This window comes from Elephas maximus, chromosome 22, assembly GCF_024166365.1.
Source record: "Elephas maximus indicus isolate mEleMax1 chromosome 22, mEleMax1 primary haplotype, whole genome shotgun sequence".
In the NCBI taxonomy this organism is placed as follows: Eukaryota; Metazoa; Chordata; class Mammalia; order Proboscidea; family Elephantidae; genus Elephas; species Elephas maximus.
In genome coordinates, this window is record NC_064840.1 from 69130204 (window position 1) to 69155928 (window position 25725).

The window sequence follows — 25725 nt, forward strand, 5'->3', positions numbered from 1 at the left end:
CAGACTAGGGCCACGCTTATCACCTGAGTTGATGGGAGGGTTTCGGATAACATCAGCAATAATCTTCTGAACCTCTGGAGTCAGGCCTGCTCGCTCCATATCGAGTGGGTAGCCAGCTTTCACCGCCTGGGCTAAGTGCATGCCAACTGATGTGAGAGGCAGAGTCCTGCTCTCAGCTATACTCTTCTAGAGAAACAACAGTAAAACGACCAGTGAGTTTTTAAAAGTACACCATAATGTATGGAAATAAAAAGTCCAAGACCTTCAGGTACTAAATTTTCACCCAGAAATAAACAGTGGACTAAGCCTTCCCTTAAAATTTTCATTTTAACTGTTTCTTTAAAAAAGTACCCACGTTATAGAACTCCACAAGTGCTACTTGTTATACTGACTATATTGACTACAACAAAATTACCCAGCTTTAGCTAAGAATTCAATCTTCAAAGAGCAGTCATTCTACATTAACGCAATAGCTTCTGAGAAAACAGTTAATGAATTCAATACTTTATATAATTGAAGTAACACACGGTGTTTGGTTATACACATTTCTAAAAACATAAATCCTAAATGCTTAGTGATAACACAGGCTCCAGTTCCATTTATAAAGGATTCTTGAGAAGATTTTAATGGGTACTTAAAATTGGCCCCACTCATAAAATAAGTGCAATTAAACAAGAGCGGTCACTTGATTTTCTACTACTGAACTTGACATGAATTATGTGAAATTTAAGAACAGTGTTATGTATTTATAAATATTTTTAAACCAATGTGGCTGCAAACATTTAAGATGTGTATTATGTAAAACATTCTTTAAGCGCTCAGAAAGTTTAGTCACTCAGCACTAATGTACCGGAACTCTAAATTTGGGCTGTATTTTCAAGAATGTTGATACATTCACAGAAAGGGGATTTAAAGCAACGTTCTCATCCTTCAAAGGCAGGTTTTAAATCGCTTTCATTAAATATCCGCCCTTTTCTTCTAGACAGTGTGCACCATGTGTGCATAACATCAGGGTTATTTGATACAGGGCATCAAATTACCTAAAACTAATTGTATTACTGGTCCTGATTAATTAGTCCTCAGGCATGTTTAATCTGTGGTTAACTGGCAAGACCCTCTCAGGCTCCTGGGAGATACAGCTAATTACACCATCATATTATGCAATAACATACAACCAAATAATAGCAAAAGACATAAATGAAGATATACCACTCTTCATATCCTTAACCATAAAACTATATAGTACGTGAAATCTCATATCACGGCTGAGAACGAGAATGTACTTTATTCAGAAGATTTGAAGCCCATAATCAAATTTTCTTAGTAACTAACTTCAGTTCTACATACATCCATGGTCAAATTATGCAAACACGGGCATATTTAACATATAGATGTAAGTTACTGTTTACATAAGAGTTTGAACTTAAAATTCCTATTTACCATGTATTTTATTTCAAAATTAGTACAAAGGAATTATTTGGTTTCTCACGTAATGGCTTTCATACTTTTAATTAAGGAACTTGTCTAATTAGAACATCTATTAAGTTATTAAGACAAGCTATGAACTGTTTATTTTCATTTATATTGGACCTTAACCAGAATAAAAAGTGTGTAATACAACCTAGTGGGTGGAGACATAGAGAACAGGAAAAATAGGCATTGAACCATCTAGCCTATTCCCTATAATTTAATGTCAGAAGGGAAAGGAATTCAAGAAAATTTAATTTAACTGGAAGGCTCATTCTGTCTATATTCCAGTAAGATATACTCTCCATTTTGTATTAAAAAAAAAAAAAAGCCTTAAGGATTTATGCCGTAACAATGAATAAAGATTAAGCATGGCCATTTTTTATACCAATTAGATTTTTTTTCCAAAGGGCATTAAATACCAAACCTGTTGCTGTCAAGTTGATTCTGATTCAAAGGGCATTAGGCATGGTTAAAAAATAAATTGAACAGCATTTGAGGATACAGAGTGAAAAGTAAGTTTTCTATGAAGCTATTTTCAGTTTCTTGGACGTCTTCCAGTGGTATTCCAAGCTTTTCTGTTTATACATTTAAGAATATGTGAATAGGCACACATATACATTTATGCTTTTCAAATTGCTCTGCACCTTCCTTTTTTTTTTTTTTTTGCACCTTCCTTTTTTAACAACGTATCTTAGAGATTGTTTCTTATCAGTGCATATACTAATAGTTTTTAGAGTATTACTTACTTTTTAAAAGTCTTAAAATATGGCTGCTGCAATATCTCTGAGCTATAAATGTGTTTGTCGTACCCCAGTACAACGTCTATAAAAGAATTATGACTGAACTAGATGTTGTTATTGAACTGACAAAGCTAGGTTTAGCAGAAAAAGAAAATGATACTGTGATCTAAAATTAAAGATAAAATGAGATTTATTATTGGTTTAGAAGGAATTTTAATACTGAAAAGGTGATAAAACATGAGTTTAGGTAAAATAAAAAATTCCCTCCAACTTGAAAAAAACACTTACTAAAGACATCTTCTTTTCTTGGAATAAAGAGTAAGTGATGACTTCAGATTGTGAAAGTGAGAATTCTTCATTTTTCATGGCCAGGCTTTTCTTCTGTTCTTCTTGAGGTTTTGTACTTGAGAAAATGTCAGTCTACAAAGAGTTAAATGTAGCCCAGCACAAATGATCAATAATATCAATATAAGAATCTATATAACATCAATACAATCATTAGCTCTTAGAAAAAAGACAACAGAAATAATAAGTCTAAACAACAGTCCAAGATTTCCCTTATTATGAGGAGACAGGGTCACCAAGAGTTGGAATCAACCTGCGGGCAGTGGGGTTTTATGTAGATAAAGCACTGTATGAACACAGAGTAGTCAATTACAGAAACTAACAGAAAAGGCAGAGGGACAAAGGTAGGCATGCATACCCAAGCACTATTCAGATGGAAATCTTGCCAACCAGATGTGAATATTGTGGTTTACTTAGCAAGTAGAACCCTCTAGTGGATGAGAACCCCTTAACTTATCTTTCTTGCTGAGATACTACTTAAGACACTATCAGAACTTCACTTGTTATAGTCCAGGCTTGCTCAACAACTCTCAGATAAGTGGCTTCCCAATAAGGCTTCTATAGGAGAGAATGCACTGGTTGGGCCAAGTGAAACTTTCCAATGTATTCCTCACTATAAATTAATGAAGCTGCATTCCTTATATTTATATGCACACACATATAAACATAAAACCAAGTTCACAGAGATGGATAACGCAACTCTACTCCCCAAAACACAACTGCTCTGCATGACAACACACGTTAGACATTGAAGCTTGAAAGAATGAGGACTAAAAACCTAGCCTAGCCCATGGCAAATGCCACAGTGGGGGGACCTGTCTGAGCAGCCTGCTAGGCTTCGTCACAAACACCTACTCTGTCTCGATGCACACCTTCTAAAAACTGCAGTACGCAGCTATTCTGAAGCTTTCAAACAGAAACGGAAACATTTAACAGTCAGCTCTGTTCTGGGCCAGTTATAAGCTTCCAACACCAGACCCCGACCCCTAGGGTTATTTGGCTGGAATTTTATTTTGTGTTGACATGTGAGTATAATCTGATATTCTTTCACATGCAAGGTGAAGTCTCAAAAAAAAGGTTTGGAAAACATATTTTAGTGCTTTGGATCAGATAATTCAAGTTCTAAAATTAGGTGACACACATATGACATGGAAAAAGTCAAACAGAACATTTATATTCCTCACCAATACTCAACCAATATAATTTTTTATCAAAATCCCTAAGCGGCAAAGTATGGAAAAAACCTCTAAATGTCTTTCCCAAAGAAAAGCTCATAAACATTCTTCCTCACACACATATACACAATGGACAACAACGATAAATAACCTTATCAAAATGATACCAATATTATTCCTCAAGGGACCAGGCACTTTAACTTATTAAATTACTTTGTTACAGGTTTCATTGTGACTGCAATGTTTTAATGCATTATAGTTATAATCTATCTTTTATGTGTGGTTAAAAAAAGAGTTGTCTACCACTTTTTATACTTTGCTAAGTAGCTGCCAACTATAAATTCATCTTTGGTGGGGGGGGATACTTCAAAAACATTACCATTTTCATAAAATATATCTCAATAATTTTTTTTTATTGTACTTTAGATGAAGGTTTACAGAAAAAACTAGCTTCTCATTACAAACTAGTACACATACTGGTTTGTGACATTGGTTGCCAACCCCACAACATGTCAACACTCTCTCCTTCCCGACCCTGGGTTCCCTATTACAAGCTTTCCTGTCCCCTCCTGCCTTCTTGTCCTTGCCCCTGGGCTAGTGTGTCTATAAAATTATTTTTAACGTAATTTTTCCCAAATGGCTATCGTAATGGATTTAATACCCATATCCTTATATTTGTAACTTCTGATTGATATTATGATAGTATTTTAGTTTTAATTCAAAATTTTAAGTAAATTAAAAAACTTAAGGTGGTGAATAATAAATGAAACATTAAAGTTTATTAATTTCTTTAATAAGTGGTTTAAATTTGCGAAACAGCCCAGACATAATTTGGAACTACAAAAGTTAGCAGTTGTTTTCTCTATCCAGAAGGTTAAAAAAGGCTTCACAGCTACCCTTTGGCACATTTACAGTTTGCCCTACTTCAATTTCCTCTCTTTAAGGGGTGAGGGTTAGGAGGAATAATTTTTTTCATTATAAAATAATACCACCAATTCATGAGAGAAGGTACTACTGTCAAGCATCCAAAGAGAGGAATCTCACTCAATTACTGCTGGTAGATACGGTATTCTTTATTAAGACACTGTAATTTCATTTTCTAAAATATCCAATATGAAATATAAGGAATTTTCACATGATATCTTGTATAAGAGTATGAAAAGAAAATTTGCCAAGAATGCTCTTTATCAGAGAAAAGAATACTACATATAAAAAGCAAAAGAGTTTTCTACTTGTAGTTGGAGAATGATTTTTCAAAAATGGGATCCAAATGTGTCTACCCGAAGCTTCCACGACCATTTAGGATTAGAAAATGATCCCTTAATATTGCCTTAAAACCCCAGTGCCGTCAAGTTGATTCCAACTCACACCGACCCTATAGGACAGGGTAGAACTGCCCCACAGAGTTTCCAAGGAGCACCTGGCAGATTCGAACTACCAACTCTTTGGTTAGCAGCCATAACATATTTTTAATTCTTCTAAACTTCTAGGAAGTGTCCCATGCCTTTAATCTTCCTAATTCCATCCTTGACTTCCTTGATATGGGTTGGGAAACTATTATTTCCACTGTGTAGGGTAAGGAAATGGAGACCCTAGGAAATTCAAGAACACATTCAGGTTTATCTAGTAAACCATGGCAGAATGAAAACCCTGATTCCCTGACTTTTAGTCCAAGTCTTTGCACCACCTCTCCCTGTCACATGTTCTGCGCTGGAGTACACAGCACAGAGGCTGCATGTGAAGTTTAAAGAAACAAACACAAACAATCCTTGTGGAAATGGCCATTTATGGTAAGCAAGAAGTAATACAAGGATATGTAGAAACACTATTAAGCTTGAGGAGAATACCATAAAATCTACTTAATAGCAAAAGACAGCATCACTGGAAGGGGAAGGTAGTTGGGGAATATGCAAACAATAAGAAAAACAAAGCGGCTGACAGCCCTACCGGTTGATAGTAAGTTATCTGCAGCTTCAGTTTCTAACTACCATATTTGAAAGTGAAAGAAGTTTTCAACCCGAAATATAGTACTCACTCAAGTTTAAAGACAAAACGTTCAACAAAATAGAATGACATGGGCAGCCTGGATAACAACTTCAGTATCAGCTTAAAAATTAGGCAACTAACGAACAAGCCTTCACTAACTGATTTACTGTAGAAATACTCTGAATTCATCTTCTAGGTGTCTAATAAGGAAAAGCAAATAAAAGGAAAAGGTGTTGCTCCTCAGACGTGCTTCTGAAATGGTCAGAAAAGGTTTATTTTTTAAGAGCTCCTGAAAACCACAGTAATTTACCTGAAGACTGTTTACTTGGCAGAATTGTTTGATGACTTCCAACAGAGGGGTCAACATAGTAGCTTTGCCTTCGGAAACACCATCAATCCTTTTCACATTTTCCACCGTAGTAGGTCTGTGGTTAAGAAAAAAAAGAGTCCAGAAACCAATGAAACATATCACTCTTGCAACATAGGCTACATTTTGATTCTCAATAAACGTGGTGCATTTTTACACAATTGTTGCACACTTAATTTCATTTTTTTCAAAAACAGAAACCAATGTGAAATACAAGTAATTCTTTATAATTTCTTTCTGTACTTTCCACCATTTCAAAATTTGCTCTTTAAGCAATTTAATAAAAACACCACCACAACCATCACTATAAAACACAGTACCAGGTGGTAAACAGGTCAGTATCACAAAGAAACAGGCCAACATCTACTGCTGTACCCTATTACTGACCTTGTTATTATGTTTACAGAAACGAAAACTACTAGGCTCTAACTAAGGACAACTAAGAGGCTAAGAAATTCTCAGAAGGAAGTCTCATTCATTATTTTCTTCCACAGTGTTAACCATATAGTGGAAACTACTTTAGGCTTTTAGCTCAATAGTTCTTAATGTGTCTAATATCCAAGAGACTGTATAGTGTCTTTGTCCTAAAAATCTGCCAATCTAATGATTACTCTTTTTTCTTTAAATATCTTCTCTGAATACTAAAGGGTAGTCCTAGAATACTTATTTTTTAATGATATAATTATTATAGGATCTAAGCGCTATATAATATCATTAGAAACATCCACACTAAAGTAACATCTCTTAAATTTAGTGACAGAGACAAATTTTTTAAAAGGGAACATCAAGATGAATACAATTATCAAACAATTCTTCTTGGAAATACTTCTCTTAAATATCTATTGAGCATTTAGTATCTATTAGGCCTTGTCCTACATGCTGTGGGAGACACAAAGACATGAGGAACATATACCTTTATTCAGACTTTAAAATCTAGATGGTATACAAATACATGTATACCCTTAACGGCAAAAAAATGAAATAAAGCCTTGTGTGATAAGTGATATAGAAGCAATAAATCTGAAACGCCTTTATGAATTCGAGAGAGAGGAGTTACTTTCCTAATAAGACCATGGAAGATTTCATGTAGGAAGCAGTAATAAAGCTAGAAGGGTTTCATAGAAGGATTTTGGGAGAATCAAAGAAACTACAAGGCAGAGGCCACATTGTAAATACATACGTGGAAGCTGAAAAGGGGTCTTCAACAAATGATAAACAACGACCAAGGTAACATAAACCATTCAAAATTCTGTGACTTAGACGGAAAAGTAAGCTTAAGTCCATAAATAAAAAGAAAGATTAATTTGGTACTCATTAACCAAAAAAACCAAACCAGTTTCCATCAAGCTGATTCCAACTGATGGAAATCCCACGTGTGTTAGAGCAGAGCTGTGCTCCACAGGGTGTGCAATGGCTGTGCTCGTTCAGAAGGAGATCACCAGGCCTTTCTTCCATGGCACCTCTGGGTAGATTCGAACCACCAACTTTTTGGTTAGTAGTTGAGCACTTAACCATTTGCACCACCCAGGGACTCCTTGGTACTCAAATATTGGATGAAATAGGGGGAGAGACTGAAGAAAGAGTGACTAGTTAAGAGACTTCTGCATTAGTCCAAGGGTGAACGGCCTAAACTAACATGGCATTACTGAAAAGAGGGAGGAAGTCATAGACACACAAGGAACCTTTAAATGAGAAAGTCTGAAAACAGTTTAAGTAAGTGGAAGGAGATACATGTTACAAGAATAAAAATGGTATCAGAGGTTTTGAACATGTGTGAGTGGAGACACGGTAGTATGATCAGGAGTTTTGGTACCTGGGTGAATGTGTGCATGCAGGGTGGGTGGAGAATGAGTTAGATTTTATATATACTGAATCTGGTCACTGAAAAGATAGCTGTTTTTCATTCAAGCAGAAATGTGAGGCCACAAGCTCAGCAAAGAGATAGCGGTAGGGGCATGGGAAATTTGGGAGCATCTCTCAGATGTGATCGTTGAAGTTACCGTCATTATCACATAATGATATATTTTACAAATCTATTATGTTTTTTTGGGGGGGGGTTATTATGTTAGAAGAAAATAAATCATAACATCTACAAATGGACTGTTTACCTTATTTTAGCCATATCCAGCAGTATCTTATTTGTCGCCAGGATAGCTGGAGAAACGTCCATTTTATTGGACTGCTTCTGCCTGGCTTCTACCAATTTGCCATATAATGTAGTCTGAACAAAACACAAGAAACACAACACTTTTTTTAATATACATAGAAAAATCCAGTCTTTTATTTTAGAGCTTTCAGATTATATTTTCCCTTGAATTGAAAATAAACAGAACTCTATCCCAGGCTCTTAGCTAAAGTACAATTATTAAAACATCAACACCAGAATTTTAAGCATGTATAGAATCATAGAATGTGTAGAAACCCTGGTGGCGTAGTGGTTAAGTACTATGGCTGCTAACCAAGAGGTCGGCAGTTCGAATCCACCAGGTGCTCCTTGGAAACTCTATGGGGCAGTTCTACTCTGTCCTATAGGGTCACTATGAGTCAGAATCGACTCGACGGCAGTGGGTTTGGTTTTGGTGGGTTTTATAGAATCGTAACTATCGTCTCATGAGCTAGTTGCCGTTTTACAGAAGGCTTACCTGAGTCTCTTGTTCTTGGGTTGAAATAACAGGTTCTGTGGACTTAAAAGATGCAGGAAGATATTTTCCTGGTGATGGCACCATGACACTAAAAAATTTAAAGGAAAATAAATAATAAAAGAAAATTTCTTTCTCCTAGTTCACTTTTTATTTTGCCCCCAAATAAAGATTATCTTTCCAAGTCAATACTAACATCTATCCTTCATAATACAAGTAACACAATTTGTTACTTAAATGGCAGCCCAGATTTTGAACATTCTGGATCAACCACACTGATTCTAACGGTAAACTTAAAATTGCGGTTTGAGTTCATTACAAAACTGAAGAACAACATTTGTTCCATCCTCCTCCTCAACCAAAATGCTTTGGGGAAAAAAAAAATACTCCTTATCCATACTGAAGAAAGATAACATTTTTTTTTTTTTTTTTTAACCAAGAGGGATGTAATCTATGATAATTCATTCTGTGACAGCAATGATTTTTTGGTTGGTGGGAGACATGAACATGTGATTAATTAAATTATGCAAAACTTTCTTCTAAAACAAACAAAAAGTCGGCAAACGAAGTAATTTTGCATTTGATTCCCCAAAAGAGGGGGAAGAAAAACCCCACAAACTGTAAACAATATGGTGTGAAAGGTGCTAGGCACCAAACTAGATAAAAAAGCCAATTTCTAGAAGAGGTATTTCTTGTTAGCAAATTAATGACATATAAGAAAAGTTTAAAAAATGACATGCTGAAAATATCTAGAACAGACTAGTATATAGGGACCAAAGTTTATTAGTAGTTTCCAGGGGAGTTCCCAAGTGGTACGAAAGATAGGAGGTTCAATTCTACCCAGAGGTGCCTCAGAAGAGAGGCCTGGTGATCTGCTTCCCAAAAACCCACCATTGTAAACTCCATGGAGTGCAGTTCTACTGTGACACACAAGGGGTCTCCCTGAGTCGGAGTCACCTTGATGGCAACAGGTATTACAGGGGCAGGAGGGAGGAGAAAAGGGGGCCTCACTACTTGAGGACACTGAGCTGCTGTTAAGGGTGATGGGAAAATTTTAAAAAGGGTTATGGTGATGGTTGAACGATATTATAAACATAATGTTGCTGAACTGTACATATGAACATTGTCAAAAGGGCACATTCATGTTACATATATATTTACCACAATTAAAAAAAAAAACTGCATAGAATGGCCTACATAAAAGATGCCAAATTTTATTAAATTCCTACTTTGTGGTGGGAGGTGGGGGAGAGAACGAACATGTTTGATATTTAAGAAATGTTTATTAATTTCTCTGTTGCAAGAATTCACAAACTACATTATAAGAGCTATGGCTGCTAACCAAAAGGTTGGCGGTTTGAATCCACCAGGCACTCCTTGGAAACCCTATGGGGCAGTTCTACTCTGTCCTATAGGGTCACTATGAGTCGGAATCGACTCAACGGCAATGGGTTTGGTTTGGTTTTTTTTTAACCCATAGGTTACTGAGATAATATGTATAAAATGCCTAATACTTAGCACAGAGCCGGGTATACAGTAATAGTAAGTGTTAGCTATTAAATTAATACTAATGTTATCATTTCATAGGACTCGCTCTGCCAAAGAAATAGCCCCACATCTGACAGTCCTCTCTCTTTAGAAAAACAGAAAGTGCTGTTAAGGTAAGTATAGAAAATACAAACAGTGAACTCTGTACCTTTTTTTAGGAATGTCACTCCCAGTAGATACTTTATCAAGTGCTTTGTAAGAATACATCTTCTCCAAATTAGACTGCTTTTAAACATATAAAGACCCATTAAAAACATAAAGTATCAGAAGTTTCAAAGAACTTGTAAGTATGAAGGAAATAAGATGCAAAGCTGAAGGTGACATTTTTTCCTCTGACTAACCAAGTCATCAAATAAACCACCTGAAAATAAGCTCCTGAAATCCCTAATTTTAGGGTTTTAAAGGCAATTAAAATGTAACCCAATGCCCATTACTCCCAACTCTATACAGAATGCTCTGAGACACAGTAAGAGCCAAAGTTAGAAAATGATTCAATTATATTCTGCACACTATATTTGGTAAAGCAGAAAAAGTTCACCAAAAAATGGAATTCAGCACATTTGTCCATTACCCGACTGTTCTAATGATCTTACATCGGCCTCTGGGTAAGTATTTAATCTGTATAGTTACCTAAGGTCTAAAATCAAAGTAAGAGAGTATGTGTGCATGTGTGCATAGCTTTAGTGAGAATATTTAGGAATCAAACTTATTTTTCTATCACCTCTAAGCATCATAACATCTAAAAATTCCAAGTCATAAAACAGGCTCAAAAGAATCAAAATAAATTACTTCCTCAAATACTTCTGGACTATTCGTTTAAGCCCAGAAATCATACACCTTATATTGTATTCTGTTCATATCACTTCTCTTTCCAAAGTTTATGTCTTGTTACATATTCCACTTTTCTCTTTAATTAGAAGGGAACTAAAACATAAAACTTTAATAATAAGAACTGTGCCAATAAAAAGAATGCAATAAAAAAGAACCACTTTTTTAAAACAAACCTTCTTCTCTGCAGTTAATTCAATTGGTGCTTGATTAGAGGAATACTGTTCAATGGCTGAAGATACAGCTTTAGAACTGAAAAATAATGAGATTAAATTATCTTAAATGTTAGAACGCAATTATCTAATTCATGACTCTTCATACCCCTTATCTCAGAAAGGCAGATGAGATTATATTACCATTTTAGAACTGTAAAATTTTTTTTAATGACTTTTTCTAGAAAAGCTCTGCAAGGTTTAAGAAGTTGAACAGGAAGAAACTGATAAATGATCAATAACGAGTAAAGGTACTAAAAAGTAGGCAATAAGCATATTCCCTCTCCACCTTCTAAGCATAACTAAATCGGTGGCTTCTTCCATATTGATCTCAGTGCTGCTTCTTTAATCAATGGAATAAAGCTTTTTAAATACTATGGCCAGCTACTTCCACGCGATCAAGAAAGCGGTCTTGATTTATCTTTCTTCCACTGACCCTTATTTCTAAACTAACTATAACAGGTATGCAAAGACTTATCTTCATTTTATCTGTGTGGGGCCCATAAACTGGGAGTATAGTTTGAATTGTATAAACAAAAACAAAAAGTCAAGAATTAAAAAAAAAAAAACAAACTGAAAAATGAACCTTGGCAGAAGAAATTTCCTTGGACACAATTCTTCATTAGCTTGAAGGATAAGACTCTGAGGAGATTCTTTATTGGCTTCATCAAGCCAATTTCTACCCTATCGAACATAAGAAGAATCTTTTAAGGTATAGTGAAAAAATTTAAGTCAAACAGGTAGAATTTTACAACGGTTACCTTTTTTGTAAGGGTGCAAATCTTTATATATTTGTTCTGTGCAGGAACTTCTACCAAGAACCCCTCAGTTATGAGGTGACGAGAAAAAGCCTTCCACCAGCTCTCTGGTTGATCCTTGCCAGTGCCAAAGAAACGGTGGCTGCGGTATCTATCTGGAAGACGCTGAGAATGCTGAAATTAGGAATAAAATAAATATCTAAAACTGCTTATTTAATTATACAGCTTAAGACACAAAGCTACGTATTGATTCTTTGAACTTACACCAAATTGAAGCTTTAAAAATCTACAAGATTTAATATTCATCCTGCTTGTTCTGAATACTCACACACACACACACACTATATATACATAAATCAAAACAGTGTTCCTTTTGTGTTATAAATAAAGGTAAGAAATTTCAGATACAATGCAGATGTCTTTCACGATGTGTTGGTTTGGTTATGTATTCGGAATAGCTTTAACTTTTGCTGTTTAGACTTTCTATCCACATCCCCTTAATACTGTTTGAAAATACTGATCATAACCTACAGCTCAAGACTAGGCTCGCAGGTGTTAAAAGACAGTATGACCCATCAGCTAGTAGCAGAGAGTAGAAACGGGACAACTCACAGTTCCCACCGCGTGACTGCGTTTACTCTGCTTATTTACTCCCCATTTTACTATCACTTTGATTTATCTACGTACTTAAATGCTGTTTTAAAATGTATTTACCAGTATATGAACATAAGACTTTATGGGAAAGCAGCTTCTTTCTAATGTATTTGTGGTGAATATGGCAAATTGTAATTCAAAGGTCCACTGTGGCCTTTACTGCAGAATCTAGGAGGTTACAAATACCTTTTCTCAAACTCCCTTGCAGCTAGAGTTCTGGATATGATTTAAGTTCCACTAGTAAGATGCCTATTCCCATGATGTGTACAAACAGGACGTGAGGCAAAGGCTAGCCCTCTGCTATTTTTGCAGACATGCATGATTGTGAAGGTGTTTTTTTATAAGAAAGTGTTAGCAAAGAACCCACTATACAACTTCTAGCTTTGTAAGTATCAAGAGGCACCTATTTTGTTGATAAAGATTAGAGCAGGCACATGGTGGTTCTCAGAGCAAGCAGAAGAGCCTCCCTGGGTGTTACAGCTTCCTACTCAGGTGCTGTAGTGACAGCTTTCCCAGTGGAGAGACAAGCTTCTTGATCACAGAAGAGGTAGCGGCTCCCCTGGTGGACTATTTTGCAACGTGACTTTTTCAACAATGCTGCAAGCCATTTAATACTCACCCTTCTGTTTAAATTAGCTAGAGCAATTACGAGCTTTCTAAATTAACTCTGACCTATTTTAGGTTACACTCCTCCCTCAAAAACACATATCCCTTATACAATTTAAAATTTTTCAAACAGGCATAGCCTATAATTCAACATCTCTTCATTTAATCCAGACTCTAATGAATGTTTACCAAGCAATGCATATAAAAATTCAGGAACCAAAACTAAAAGAACATACGGAGTTAGTTCCAGGAGACATAACTCAGGCACTGTAAGGCTTTCTGTTACAAATGTATTGGTTTTATTCAATTGATGAGAATGTTAAAAATGTTAGTAAGACAAGTTTTCTAAAATGGGTAGAACAAGAATGAATACTTATGCAAAAATATAAGATCTTGCCAAGTTTATGATGAAAAATAAAATTCATATCGTATATATTAATAAACTTATGTTATTTACTACTACTTCTAAGGTATAGATTTAGAAAATTAAGTTGACCTTTCCCACAAAGGAAATCAGGTTACGTTCCCATCTGAGATTCAGCTGTGCCTACATACTGGGCTTAAAACATAGGCTTCCGACATACCTATCAGAAGTTAACAAAGTTAGTTAACAGAGTCTGTAAAATGCCTTCTAGTAAATCTTAGACATAAAAATAGAAATAGTTTTTTTTATTAAAGTAGCTAAGTATAAATTTTAGTATCATGATGACTATACCCGCAAAAATGTTATTAAGGCCAGATGAGGACAAATAAACACCCAGGCACAACGTGGTACCTTTTTCCTTGTTGACAATCGCTGCCTACGCTAACCATGACCGCAAGTGGATTTGATTAGAATGTTTTAAATAAAACATCCTAGAATGTCAGAGTTGGAAGGAACACTGGAGCTCTATGACTTGACCTATCATACTCATTTTTACTCATATTGCTAACAATTAATTACAGGCTTGAAGATGTCAAATTCCACCATGTATTTGTACTAGAACTGGTTGCCATTGAGTCAATTCCGACCCATGGTGACCTCGTGTGTGTCCCAGTAGAACTGTACTCCATAGGGTTTTCAACAGCTGATTTTTCAGAGCTAGGTGGCCAGGTCTTTCTTTCAAGGTGCCTCTGGGTGGACTGGAGCCTCCATCCTCTCAGCTAGCAGCCAAGCACGTTAGCTATTTGCACCACCCAGGGACTCCATTTGTACCAGAGTTGGGACTAAAACACAGGCCTCCTGGCTGCTAGTTCTAATTTTTTATTACTATACCACGGATGGAAACCCTGGTGGCGTAGCGGTTAAGAGCTACTAACCAAAAGGCTGGCAGTTCGAATTCACCAGGCACTCCTTGGAAACCCTATGGAGCAGTTCTACTCTGTTCCATAGGGTCCCTATGAGTCGGAATTGACTCGATAGCAATGGATTATTTAATTTTTTTAATGGATACCATGGATGTACACACATACACCCTCATACACACATACACATTATACTGACTGTAGTGAGTGTAGGCTCTGGAGCTAGATTACCTGGGTTCAAGTCATAGCTCTGGTATATACTAGCTTTTTCATTTTGGGTAAGCTACTTATCTGTGCTGTATTTCCTCATCTGCTATAAAAAAAAAAAAAAACCCTGAACCAAACCCATTGCCATCAATTGCGACTCATCTGCTATACAGCTATAGTCTTTATCTCTTGGGGATGCTGTAAAGACTAAATGAGTAACCAGGAAAGAGCCTGTCTCAATAATATGACATTTCTTTTTATTAGTTAATAGCTGACCCTTTTACTCAACCTGAATGCCTTAACTTAAAAGTAAAACCATGACTTAATCTCTAGTCAGTTTTCCCTGGAACACTGGCTTATGGCTCTCTACATCTGCTAGGGGCTTACCTTCGTAAGAAGAGACTCTATTGCTTACAAACTAATAACACCAAAGGATTAAGTTCCCTAATTAGCGCTTACTAGCTCTCTATGCACTAAAAATCGCTCTACTAGTTCCTTTCCTAAGCAGAAAAACCTGACATGAATGAGCACACTGACTAGTCCAAAGCAGTGAGATTCTTCTCATCAATAGGGAGCAATCATCTCTTCCTCTCACGATCAATAATCACTGCGGATACCGTGCACCATGTGAGAAAATTCACACTGTCATGTTTCCATGGCAAGCATCATGCACAGAATGAAGTATCTCTGCTCTCTGATAATGAGCACCTTTCTCTTAAAGAAAGCATATTCCCTTTTCAACTAGAAACCCAAAGTTAACCATGTAAAAAGTGTTTAAAAAGAGAATTAAAACTGAATACGATAAGAATGTTCAATAACAGATGTTTAACAATTCCTCACTCGGAGCAAGGCTTCCTCCACTAATCGCTTACGTGTTAACGTTCCGGGTTAACCCGCTTGTGGAGTAAAACTTCCGGGGATGAGAATGCTGTTATAGGGGATAAAGGACTTGGGCATGGATTTTCAAGAGGGCACACACAATTCTACACACACCGACACACATGCATGCACACACATTCCTCACCAACCAGAAATCTTCAATCTAGTATCTCTAGATCATTCAATCTGTAAGTACAAATTTAAAACTGTATGTGAACAGTACAATAAACAAAAATACACTAGACTAGTAGTCATGAAAGCTGTTTTTTCATTCTGATTCTGGCACAAAGTAACAGTATAACCTAGAGCCAATTCATTTATGGTTCTGGGACTCAGTTTTCACAGCTGTAAAATAAAGTGGTAGGATTCAATAGTCTTTTTGCCAGTTCTAGTTCCAAGAGTCTATGGGACCCAGTTTCAAAAAGGGAAATTTTCATCTCACTCTTACTCTTTAAAAATTAGGTTAGAAAAATAAGGGGTAAAAATAAGTGACATATCATAGAACACAGAAACTTACTAATTGATTGATATGTGTTCGGATAAAGAAGAGCAGAAAATTTTAACTACTGGCCAGAGTATGAGTCCCAAAGTAGCAGTTACTGTTAAAGTCAAAATCTTTGCACCAATACCTGATCAAAGCCAGTACCTGAGAGAGGAAACAAAAAAAAAATTCTGACACTTCCGTTAGTTAACTTCTTTAAACACCACAATTGTTTTTTGTGGCAATTTTATGTGCCTGGAATGCCATATTTCCTTTCATTCTTTTCCCTCATTCCATCTTAGAATGTCTAAGCCCACTACATCTTGCTAAAATCTCCGCTATCCTCCACAACATAGCAATCTTCAGTGACACATCTGCGCAGACTTCTCTAATTTCTCCAGTGATTTACAATCTTCTTTCAAAACTTCAGTAATACTTGACACCTATTCATATGTCCTCTATCTCTTTCCATGCTACATTATATGTATTTCTTCCCAGCTAACACCTTCCATACTGGACAATAAATCTATGTCTAATTCAAATTTGGAGCTTCTCCCTCAAAAAACATAGTATAGTACTTTATACAAAATAGATGTTCAATTACTAGTGTAGCAAATAGTTACAAAATTTAACTCAAGAAGCTTTAAATCCCTATGTTCTTAAAAGTACAAAACAAGTCCATAGCTTCTGTTAAGCATTTTAATTTATTTTTTTTTTTTTTTGCATGTCTCCCAGTTCCTACAAGCCAAAGAATGTCACAACTACCACTACAGGGTTTGAGAAAGTCATTTCTTGAGCTGATACTCGATGAGTGAAACAAAACAACAACAAAAATAACAATAATTATCTCTAGGAATTTCTCTCAATCAGATGAAACGGCTTCTCCAGATAATTAAATGGACGATCTCCTGTTAGTCTGATAATTATGAGAGAGGATTAAAACTTTCAACAGTTCCAACGGCTGCCTAGAGTCAAAGTATCAGAAGTGTGATCTAATTCTGGAGCGGTGATAATATTTAGCACTTTGATAATACGATCAGGAAAGAGGTTTCACTTAACCTAGTTATGCAAGTTAATGACCGTGCTTCTGTTTTCCAACCTATAAAATTAAGATCGCCGTATATCCTATCACTTCTCTTTTTTATTCAAAAAAAGGTGTTCAAAGATTTCTATATGGTGGGCAAAAGACTGAGATCTTGGGACAGGATGCATAATCATTTACACAATTTTGAATATTCTTGTGTAAGACTGCCACTGAAATTATATTTGTTATATATTTATAGATCTTATCTCTTTAAATAAACTCCAATAGTTCCGATTTAAGACCTTTCTTATTTTACAGATCAAAATTATCAACAAAGACATTAATTATTCCTATAATTAGTTAAGGTGGATGAGTTACTAAATTCTCAAGGGGATTAGGATTAGAATAAAATCTTTTAAACAATATCCCAGTAGACACCAGGATCACTGAAATGGAGGGGGAAAAAAATTTCCCTGAATTTCACCACAGTTAGTGTCTATAAATTTTAAAGTAGCACTTTTTAAAAAGTTTTAGACTTTTATCTAGCAAGGGTGGTATAAAATTTCACCTAGGATAAACTTCTTAATTTGAGGACTCCCAGAAGAGACTGCCATACAAACGGTCTGACTTGGTTTTCAAATAATAGGTGAAATCTGATCCCTCTTGTGGCCAGTTCAAGTTTGTCTAGGAGCCCACTTACACTTATTTGTTGATATTGGATATGGCTGGGTTATACCAAATTAAAACAAGGATAATTTTTATAAATTATACATTCAACTGGGATATACAGATTTTGAAGGTCACAGAGACAGAAGAAATTTTTCATAGGACTCAATTATATTTACTGTCCTTTGCAACTTCAATTCTTTTTATAAAAAATATAGTATCACTCACAGCATTTAAAACAAAGTACCTTAGGCAACACTTCTACTATTTAATTTCCAAATTTGTGATTGAAAAACAAAGAACTCCAATCACAATCTAAAATCATCAATGCCTGAAAAGTTAACATAAGTTTTTCCATACAGATCACTAAAAATATTTCAGAACTGATTAATATGTTCCTTTCCAAAATAAAAACTCAGAAAATATTTAAATGAGGCATTTATGAGTATTTAACAAATAAATATTTACCTAAATGGTGAAAAAACTGTACATACAAAATGATATTTTTAATCTCTACTTTTAAGTATATAAGCTCGTATCAATACATATTTAGCTTTGCTTCACAGACTTGGAAATTAGGAATAAAATCCCATAAACAAAAGGACTACAAAGAAACTCTGACGTTCCTATTTGTACCTGCAGTTGTTAACATAATGCTGGTACATTAATAACAAAAAAAGTTGAACTGAATTGATTATCGATAAAGCAAAAAACAACTTCCTTAGAATTGTAAATACTTCTGACAGGAAACAGAATGAAAGGAAAAAATATAGTGCCAAATATTGTTACTGAACTTAGACATTTACAAAATGATCACTGTAAGTTTTGCTCAAAATAGTCACTGTAAGTTTGCTTAATAGCTGCCAGGGCACCAAAATAGAGAATTCTGTTCCATCTGCCCCTTGACACACGGAAAGTTAACTTTCCTTAATTATCCTAAGAAAGACCAGTCTAGGGAGCGACCCAAGTGCAAGGTAATAAACCAATACGGTGCTTCCAGACTGAGGTTCAGGGCTGAGCATCAGCTTGGGACATGAAGACGGTACAGGTGATACACACAGGTTTTGTCAAAAGTAATAAATGCTGCTTACACGGAACTTAATACGACTCGCTGGGTTTCTAACAACTTATCTAAAGCCTAAGTTACAATCATAACAACAGCAAACCTCTAAGGAAAACGGTAATATGAGTAAAAGAAGAACTATGCTGGTGATTAAGACATATACTTACAGACCCTCGGAGAAATAAAATGGGAAGCCCAATGCCAAACTTTTCTCCTAAAGCGGCCACAGCAGAGAGCAGCTGGAATGCTTGTGGGCCAAAGTCCTGTGACGTGTCATCTGAATCTTCAATGGAAAAGTAAGAATTCAATCTAAATGAGAAAGATATGAAAGCTCAGCCAAGGCACGTGCCGTTAGAAACAAAAACACCATAATAGTTAGCCCATGAAAAACTATCTCAAACTTGCCAACTGCCTCAGAAGCTACACATAAAGTTGAACACTTCCAAGAGCAAGTACCTAAAATATGAAGAAAAAAAAATATTATACAGCATCATAGGTACGTTATGCTGACAGTTCTCAATTCCAGCGCCCTAGAATCCAAGAGTTTCACTAGAGGCGCCTGGGGCCATAGGCAGAAGAAGAGGAAAAAGACTGCACGAGCAGAACTGCAGGGTTACAGCTAGGACAGCGCCACTTAGTCCATTATGTAAATATTGGGCTTATGTGTTGGGTTTTACTGGAAGAAAAGGTTCACTAAAAAAAAAAAAAAAATTTTTTTTTACTAAAAAAAATCTATGCAACAAATTAGTTTAAATTCAAACAACTGTGAAATATACAAAGATTAAAAGCCTTTAAGTCTTTTTACAAATAAATTTCTAAGCAGCCTTTAGGTAGATCTGAAAATGTCATTGATAGAAATGAGAATTCTTCAAGTAGATGGAGAACAAAAGGACCGCTTAACCTCTCAAACTCTGCCACTTTAACAGCGGACCTGTTGATTTCTTCCAGGTGTTCTGTCAATTTGTGCTTTATACAGGTGGAGGGTTTTTTTTTTTTTAAGGTGCATAGAACCATCCTATCTTTTTGTTGAGAGACCCATTTGCCATCATATAGAAACCACCTTTGAGATGGTTAATGTTACGTGTCTTCTTGGCTAGGCTATGATTCTCAGTGCTTTGACAGACAATGGACTGGTTGCTCTTACATAATGTAATGTAATTATCTTCCATGATGTGATCTGATGTGATCAGCCAATCCATTGAAAGGGGTGTTTCCTTGGAGTGTGGCCTGCCTCCGAAATATATACGGATGTTCTGGCAAAGCTCATTCTCTCCCTCACTGGTTTTGCTTCTCTAGAAAACCCAAACTAAGACAACCTCCATCCCTAAGAAGCTTCTTTTGTCTAATATAAATACGGCTACTCCACCTAGGTATACAGCTAACCCAATTAGGTGTGTCATTTGTCTTTATTTTTTAAATCAGCATACAGATAAACTGATTTTGTGAATGTATGTGTGTTTTATGAATATTAACACATTCTTAAATTCACATAATCACCACCACAATCAGGACATACAGCAAATCCCTCACTCCAAAACACTCTCTGGTGCTATTATTGCTTTCTAATCATACCCTTCCCCTAGCCTCTGAGAACCACTGATCAGTTCATCTTTATACTACAGTCTTATATTTGAAAGAATATAAGTGGAATCTGTAAAAACGGCATGCTGGGGGCAGTGTCTGACCTTTTCTAACTTCACAAGGAGAAGGAGAATCAAGATCAACAACCTAAGACTGATTTCTATGAGGCAGAAGTCAGAAATACCTCCTCTCACCAGCCCTTGTTACCAGTTCTGACACCATCTGTCCCTCCCACGGTGTACTCTACTCCTCTGCTGAGTTGGATAATTCACTGCCATGGCCACACGGAACTCACAGACCATACTCATGATTATGGGGTTTAGTAGAGAAGTAACAGGTTACAATTCAGTTTCAGGAACACTCAGGATATAGTTCTTCCATCAGAACAGCCTGTTCTCAGCCATGCCTGCAGGTAGGTCTCTCCCTGGCCCTTGGCCATTCTGCCACTTGGCTTGGCCTCTGCCCTGCTTGGGCAAGTGTTACAAAACTGTTTTAGCTCTGCCTGTAAGTGCCTAGAGGTGCCCTACTACACCAGTAAGCCTTGGCTCGAAGGCACTCAGCTCTAGCTTCATGGGTCAGCAAACCCAGCTCCACCAAGCGCCCAGAGACACCCTCCTCTGCCACCAAGCCTCCTGCCTGTAGGGGCTCAGCCTTCTCGCTTCATGGGCTTAGAAGCCCACTGCACCATCTCCCACAGTCTCCTGGTTCTGCTAATGCCCTTTTCTCTGCTACTGTTTCTCATAGGCTCTGGTATTAGGGCTCTTCCTCTGTCTTCCATGTTACAGCTCCTGCTCTCTCTGTGTGTCTGCCTTTACACTTAGCAGGATGGCAAAACTGACCAATCCCCTCATTAGGGTCCCATACAACTCATTTGCATAGCCCCGCCCAGTCATTTGGTGGGAGTTATAAAGACTACGGCTAGAAGGGTCATATTAATTCACTGTACTGCGCAATCACACCGTAGAATTGGTGTTAGCTCTTCTTTTCAATGTTTTGTAGAATTTGTCGTTGAAACCATTTGGGCTAGGGAATTTAATTTTGGGGAGCTTTTAACTAGGAATTCAACCTCTTTAATAGCTTTAGGATTATTCAGGTTATCCATCTCATTGTTTGTGTTTTGTTTTCCGTTACAGAGGAATTGGCTCACGTCATCTAAACTGTTTCATTTTCAAACATCGAACTGTTCCTAGTTATTTCCTCATTATCCTTTTGGTGTCTACGATGCCTGTAGTGAAATTACTTCTCTCATTCCTGTTATCAGTAATCTGTGTTTCCTCTCTTTTTCACTTTGTCAGTTTTGTTAGAAGTTTACATCACTTTCATTGACCTTTTCAAAGTAAGGGTTTTTGAGTTCAATGATTTTCTCTATTGCCTATTTTCCTTTTCTTCTTAATTTTATTTTGTTGTTGTTGGAAATACACACAGCAAATCATACACCAATTCAGGAATTTCTACATGTACAATTCAGTGACACTGAGTACATTTTTCAAGTTGTACAACCATTGTCTTTTCTGAGTCATTCTTCCCCCGTTAACATAAACTCACCACCTCCTAAGGTTCCTATCTTTTAAGTTGCTGTTGTCACTTTGATCCCATATAGATAGTTCTTAAAAGTGCATAATGCTCAAGACAGACCATTTTTACTAGCTAAGCTAAACTATTATTTGGTTTTAAGAAGACTTCAGGGGATATTTTTTGTTTGAGGTTTCAAGATTATCTCAGGGCAATAGTTTCAGGGGTTCATCTGCCCCCTCAGCCCCAGGAAGTCTGGAATCCATTAGCATTTGAAATTCTGTTCTGCATTTTCCCCTTCTTGATCAGGATTCTTCTATGGAATCTTTGATTAAAACGTTCAGTAATGGTAAGCAGGCACCATGCAGTTATTCTGGTCTCACGGCAAAGGAGGCAGTTGTTCATGGAGAGAATTAGCCATACATTCAATACCCTCCTCTTATTCCTCCTTCTTCCTCTGTTGATCCAGGTAAATAGAGACCAATTGTGGTGCCTTAGACGGCAAACTGCAAACTTTTAAGACCCCAGGCACTATGCCATGAACCAGGATGTAGAACAGAAGCCCTAAATGCATTATTAGACCAGTAATGAATGGGATGTCCCATGAAAGCTTTCTATTTTCTCTTTCATTGATTTATGTTCTCATCTTTAATATTTCCTTCCTTCTGCTGCTTTTGGTTTATTTTGCTCTTATTTACTTGTTTCTTAAGGTAGAAGAAATTCCATTATTGATTTTAAACCCTTCCTCTTTTATAAGCATTTAGTGATATAAATTTCCCTCTCGGTAATGCTTGAGCTCCACCCCACATTTTTTGATATGCTGTATTTTCATTTCGTTCAGTTCAATATATTTTCTGATTTGCCTCGAGACTTGCTCTTTGACTCACGGATTATTTAGACGTGCGTTATTTGATTTTCAAGTGTTTGAAGATTTTCCTGTTATCTTTCTGTTACTGATTTCCACTTTAATTCTATTATAGTCAGAAAAAAATAGTTCGCATGAATTCAATTCTTTTAAATTTGTTAAAGTTTGCTTTTTGACCTGGAATATGGCATAACTTGATGAACATTTCCTGTGCACTTCAAAGAATGTTCTATAAGTCAATTCAATCCAGCTGGTGGGTAGTTGTTTTATACAGTGCTGCTGTAGCAGAAATACCACAAATGGGTAGCTTTAACAAACAGAAATTTACTTTCTCACAGTTTAGGAGGCTGGAATTCCAAATTCAGGGTGCCAGGTCTAGGGGAAGGCTCTCTCTCTGTTGGCTCTGGAGGAAGGTCCTAGTCTCTTTTGAGCTCCTGTTCCTGGGCAATCATCAGGGTGACTTGGCCTCTCCCTTCACCCATTTCTACTTCTCTTGGTTGTTTAATCTCTTTTATATCTCCGAAGAGACTGACTCAAGACACACCCTACACTAATTCTGCCACATTAATATAACAAAGACAATCCATTCCCAAATGTGATTACAGCCACAGGCTTAGTAGGATTTACAATACATATTTTTGGGGGACACACAATTCAATCCGTAACAGTGGTGCAACCCAGTTCTTATATCTTCTTAGTGATTTTATGTCTACTAGTTCTATCAAAAGAAACCCTGTGTGGCATAGTGGTTAAGCACTACGGCTACTAACCAAAAGGTCAGCAGTTCGAATCCACCAGGTGCTCTTGGAAACCCTATGGGGTAGTTCTACTCTTTCCTATAGGGTCACTATGAGTCAGAATCGGCTCGACAGCAACAGGTTTTCTTCTACTGATACTGAGAGAAGAGTATTACAGTCAACAACTATAAGCACAGATTTGCCTACTTCTTTAATTTCTGTCTGTTCTTTCGTTAACTGTATATACTTTGAGGACTGTTATGTCTTCCGGGTGAATTAACCCTTACACCATTATGCAATGTCCTTTTCTATCCCTGGTAATGTGCTTTGCTCTGAAGACCAGATTGTCTAATATTAAAATAACAACTTTAGCTTTCTTATGATTAGTATTTGCATAGGATAGTGCTTTTTATCCTTTTATTTTTAATCTACCTCTATTATTATATTTGTAGTGGGCTTCCTGTGGACAGTATATAGTTGGGCCACGTTTTTAAACCTTTTCTGATAATCTCTGTCTTTTAATTGGTGTTTTTAGACCATTTGCATTTAATGTAGATATAATATGTTTGGATTTAGGTCTGCCATTTTATTGTTTACTTATTCAAAAAGTAAAATACTTTGATATTGTTTGCTTTGTCTTTCATTTAATTAAATAAATTCAATATTTTGTTTAAAAAAACTGAAATATATATCACTCAACAAAAATCCAATCAGGAAATTATCTGAAAAGGAAGAGAAACAAAGACTTTCAGAATATCCATCTATGAGATGGAATCTTTACCTGGACCTGCAGTTATCACAGCATTTTTCAGTTCCCATAATACTTGAGGAGGCCTTTCGTAGTTGCTTATCTTCAAAATGAGACAAGATGATTCTACACAAGAGAAAATTCAAAATTAAATAAAAGAACAAAAATGTATATGTTAAATTCATTGCTGAAAATAATGAGGTGAAATCATCATTAATCGATTAACCTGGGACCTCGTTATTTGGCTTCAGGTTATTCATGCTCAAAGATGGTTGCATTAAAAATCTAGCACATAAATAACACCAACAGGATAGTTCTTCAAAATATGCATAACTGTTTACCTAAGCTTTTTTCTTAAAGGATCATCATCTATAAATCCATTTTATCAATATAAAATAAATAATACATACTGTCGTCTACACCTACTGGAATGCAGATATTTTTCCATCTTTGCCAGCATCTTTAATTTGTATAATCGAAATTTTTCATTGTATATCGTGCAAAGGAGCTTCCTGTCAATTAAAAATACCACAGCAATATGTAAGAAATATATTAGCAATTTTGATGCTTAAATTTTATTTTGCATAACTTGTATAACCCACACTCCCATCAAGATTAAAGAGCATTTCAATGACCCTAGAAAGCTCCCTTTCGTCCCCTCCCAGTCAATGTCCTCCACAAGAGGCAAGCGTTTTTCTGATTTTCATGAAAACTGCTTTTGAATGAATTCTACCCAGATCCAAACATCAACTCTGTAGCTGCCTTTGAAAAATTATTATAAATACCCCAAGGTTTTTCATTTTGATTTACATGCGACATGCTTTTTGGCTTCTAGCAAGCCTACTACTACAGAGTTTACCTTTTCCTCTTAAAAGTTTATTTTTTATGTGAGAAACTAAAAGCATCTATGTAAAGAATACTAAAAGAGGTTAACAATCCAAAAACAAGCCTTTATCCCTATTAGCTCTTCAAAAGACTTCTGTTTCTTTACAATCCCACAGAGCAATCTTACATTAAGGGCTCACAGAGAAAACACTGATAGCCCCGTGCAGAAACAAGCACATTATCGAACACCACTGTCAGAATTAATTCCTTCCTCAAGCAATTATAACTCTGCTGCTCCAGGTGAACAGAGACCAATTGTTGTGTCCTGGATGGCTGCCTGTGAGCTTTTAAGACCCGAGACACTATGCAACGAATGAGATAGGACAGAAGCACTAAACACGTTATTAGGCCAATTAACTGTGATGTTCCATGAAACCATGACCCTAAACCTCCAAACCAAGCAACCAAGTCCCATGAGGTATTTGGTTATACATAAGCAGCCTTAGGAGCTACTATTTTTTTTTT

The 25725-nt window shown here is 36.3% G+C and overlaps 1 protein-coding gene across 3 annotated transcripts in view; it reads right to left on the bottom strand.

Annotated features, from left to right (window-relative positions):
• Positions 1 to 25725, bottom strand: part of WRN (WRN RecQ like helicase) — a 124830-nt gene that overhangs the window by 15708 nt on the left and 83397 nt on the right. For 2 of the 3 annotated variants that reach the window (XM_049866723.1, XM_049866721.1), the window contains exons 21-32: positions 24786 to 24887; positions 24409 to 24501; positions 19100 to 19241; positions 12072 to 12242; positions 11897 to 11994; positions 11275 to 11350; positions 10419 to 10495; positions 8726 to 8813; positions 8192 to 8304; positions 6027 to 6141; positions 2499 to 2630; positions 24 to 186 (exon numbers count right to left, since the gene is read on the bottom strand). In XM_049866723.1, coding sequence (XP_049722680.1) covers positions 24 to 186; positions 2499 to 2630; positions 6027 to 6141; positions 8192 to 8304; positions 8726 to 8813; positions 10419 to 10495; positions 11275 to 11350; positions 11897 to 11994; positions 12072 to 12242; positions 19100 to 19241; positions 24409 to 24501; positions 24786 to 24887 — 1370 coding nt within the window. The remainder of the gene's footprint in view (positions 1 to 23; positions 187 to 2498; positions 2631 to 6026; positions 6142 to 8191; positions 8305 to 8725; positions 8814 to 10418; positions 10496 to 11274; positions 11351 to 11896; positions 11995 to 12071; positions 12243 to 19099; positions 19242 to 24408; positions 24502 to 24785; positions 24888 to 25725) is intronic. The other variant, XM_049866722.1, reaches the window with a different exon arrangement.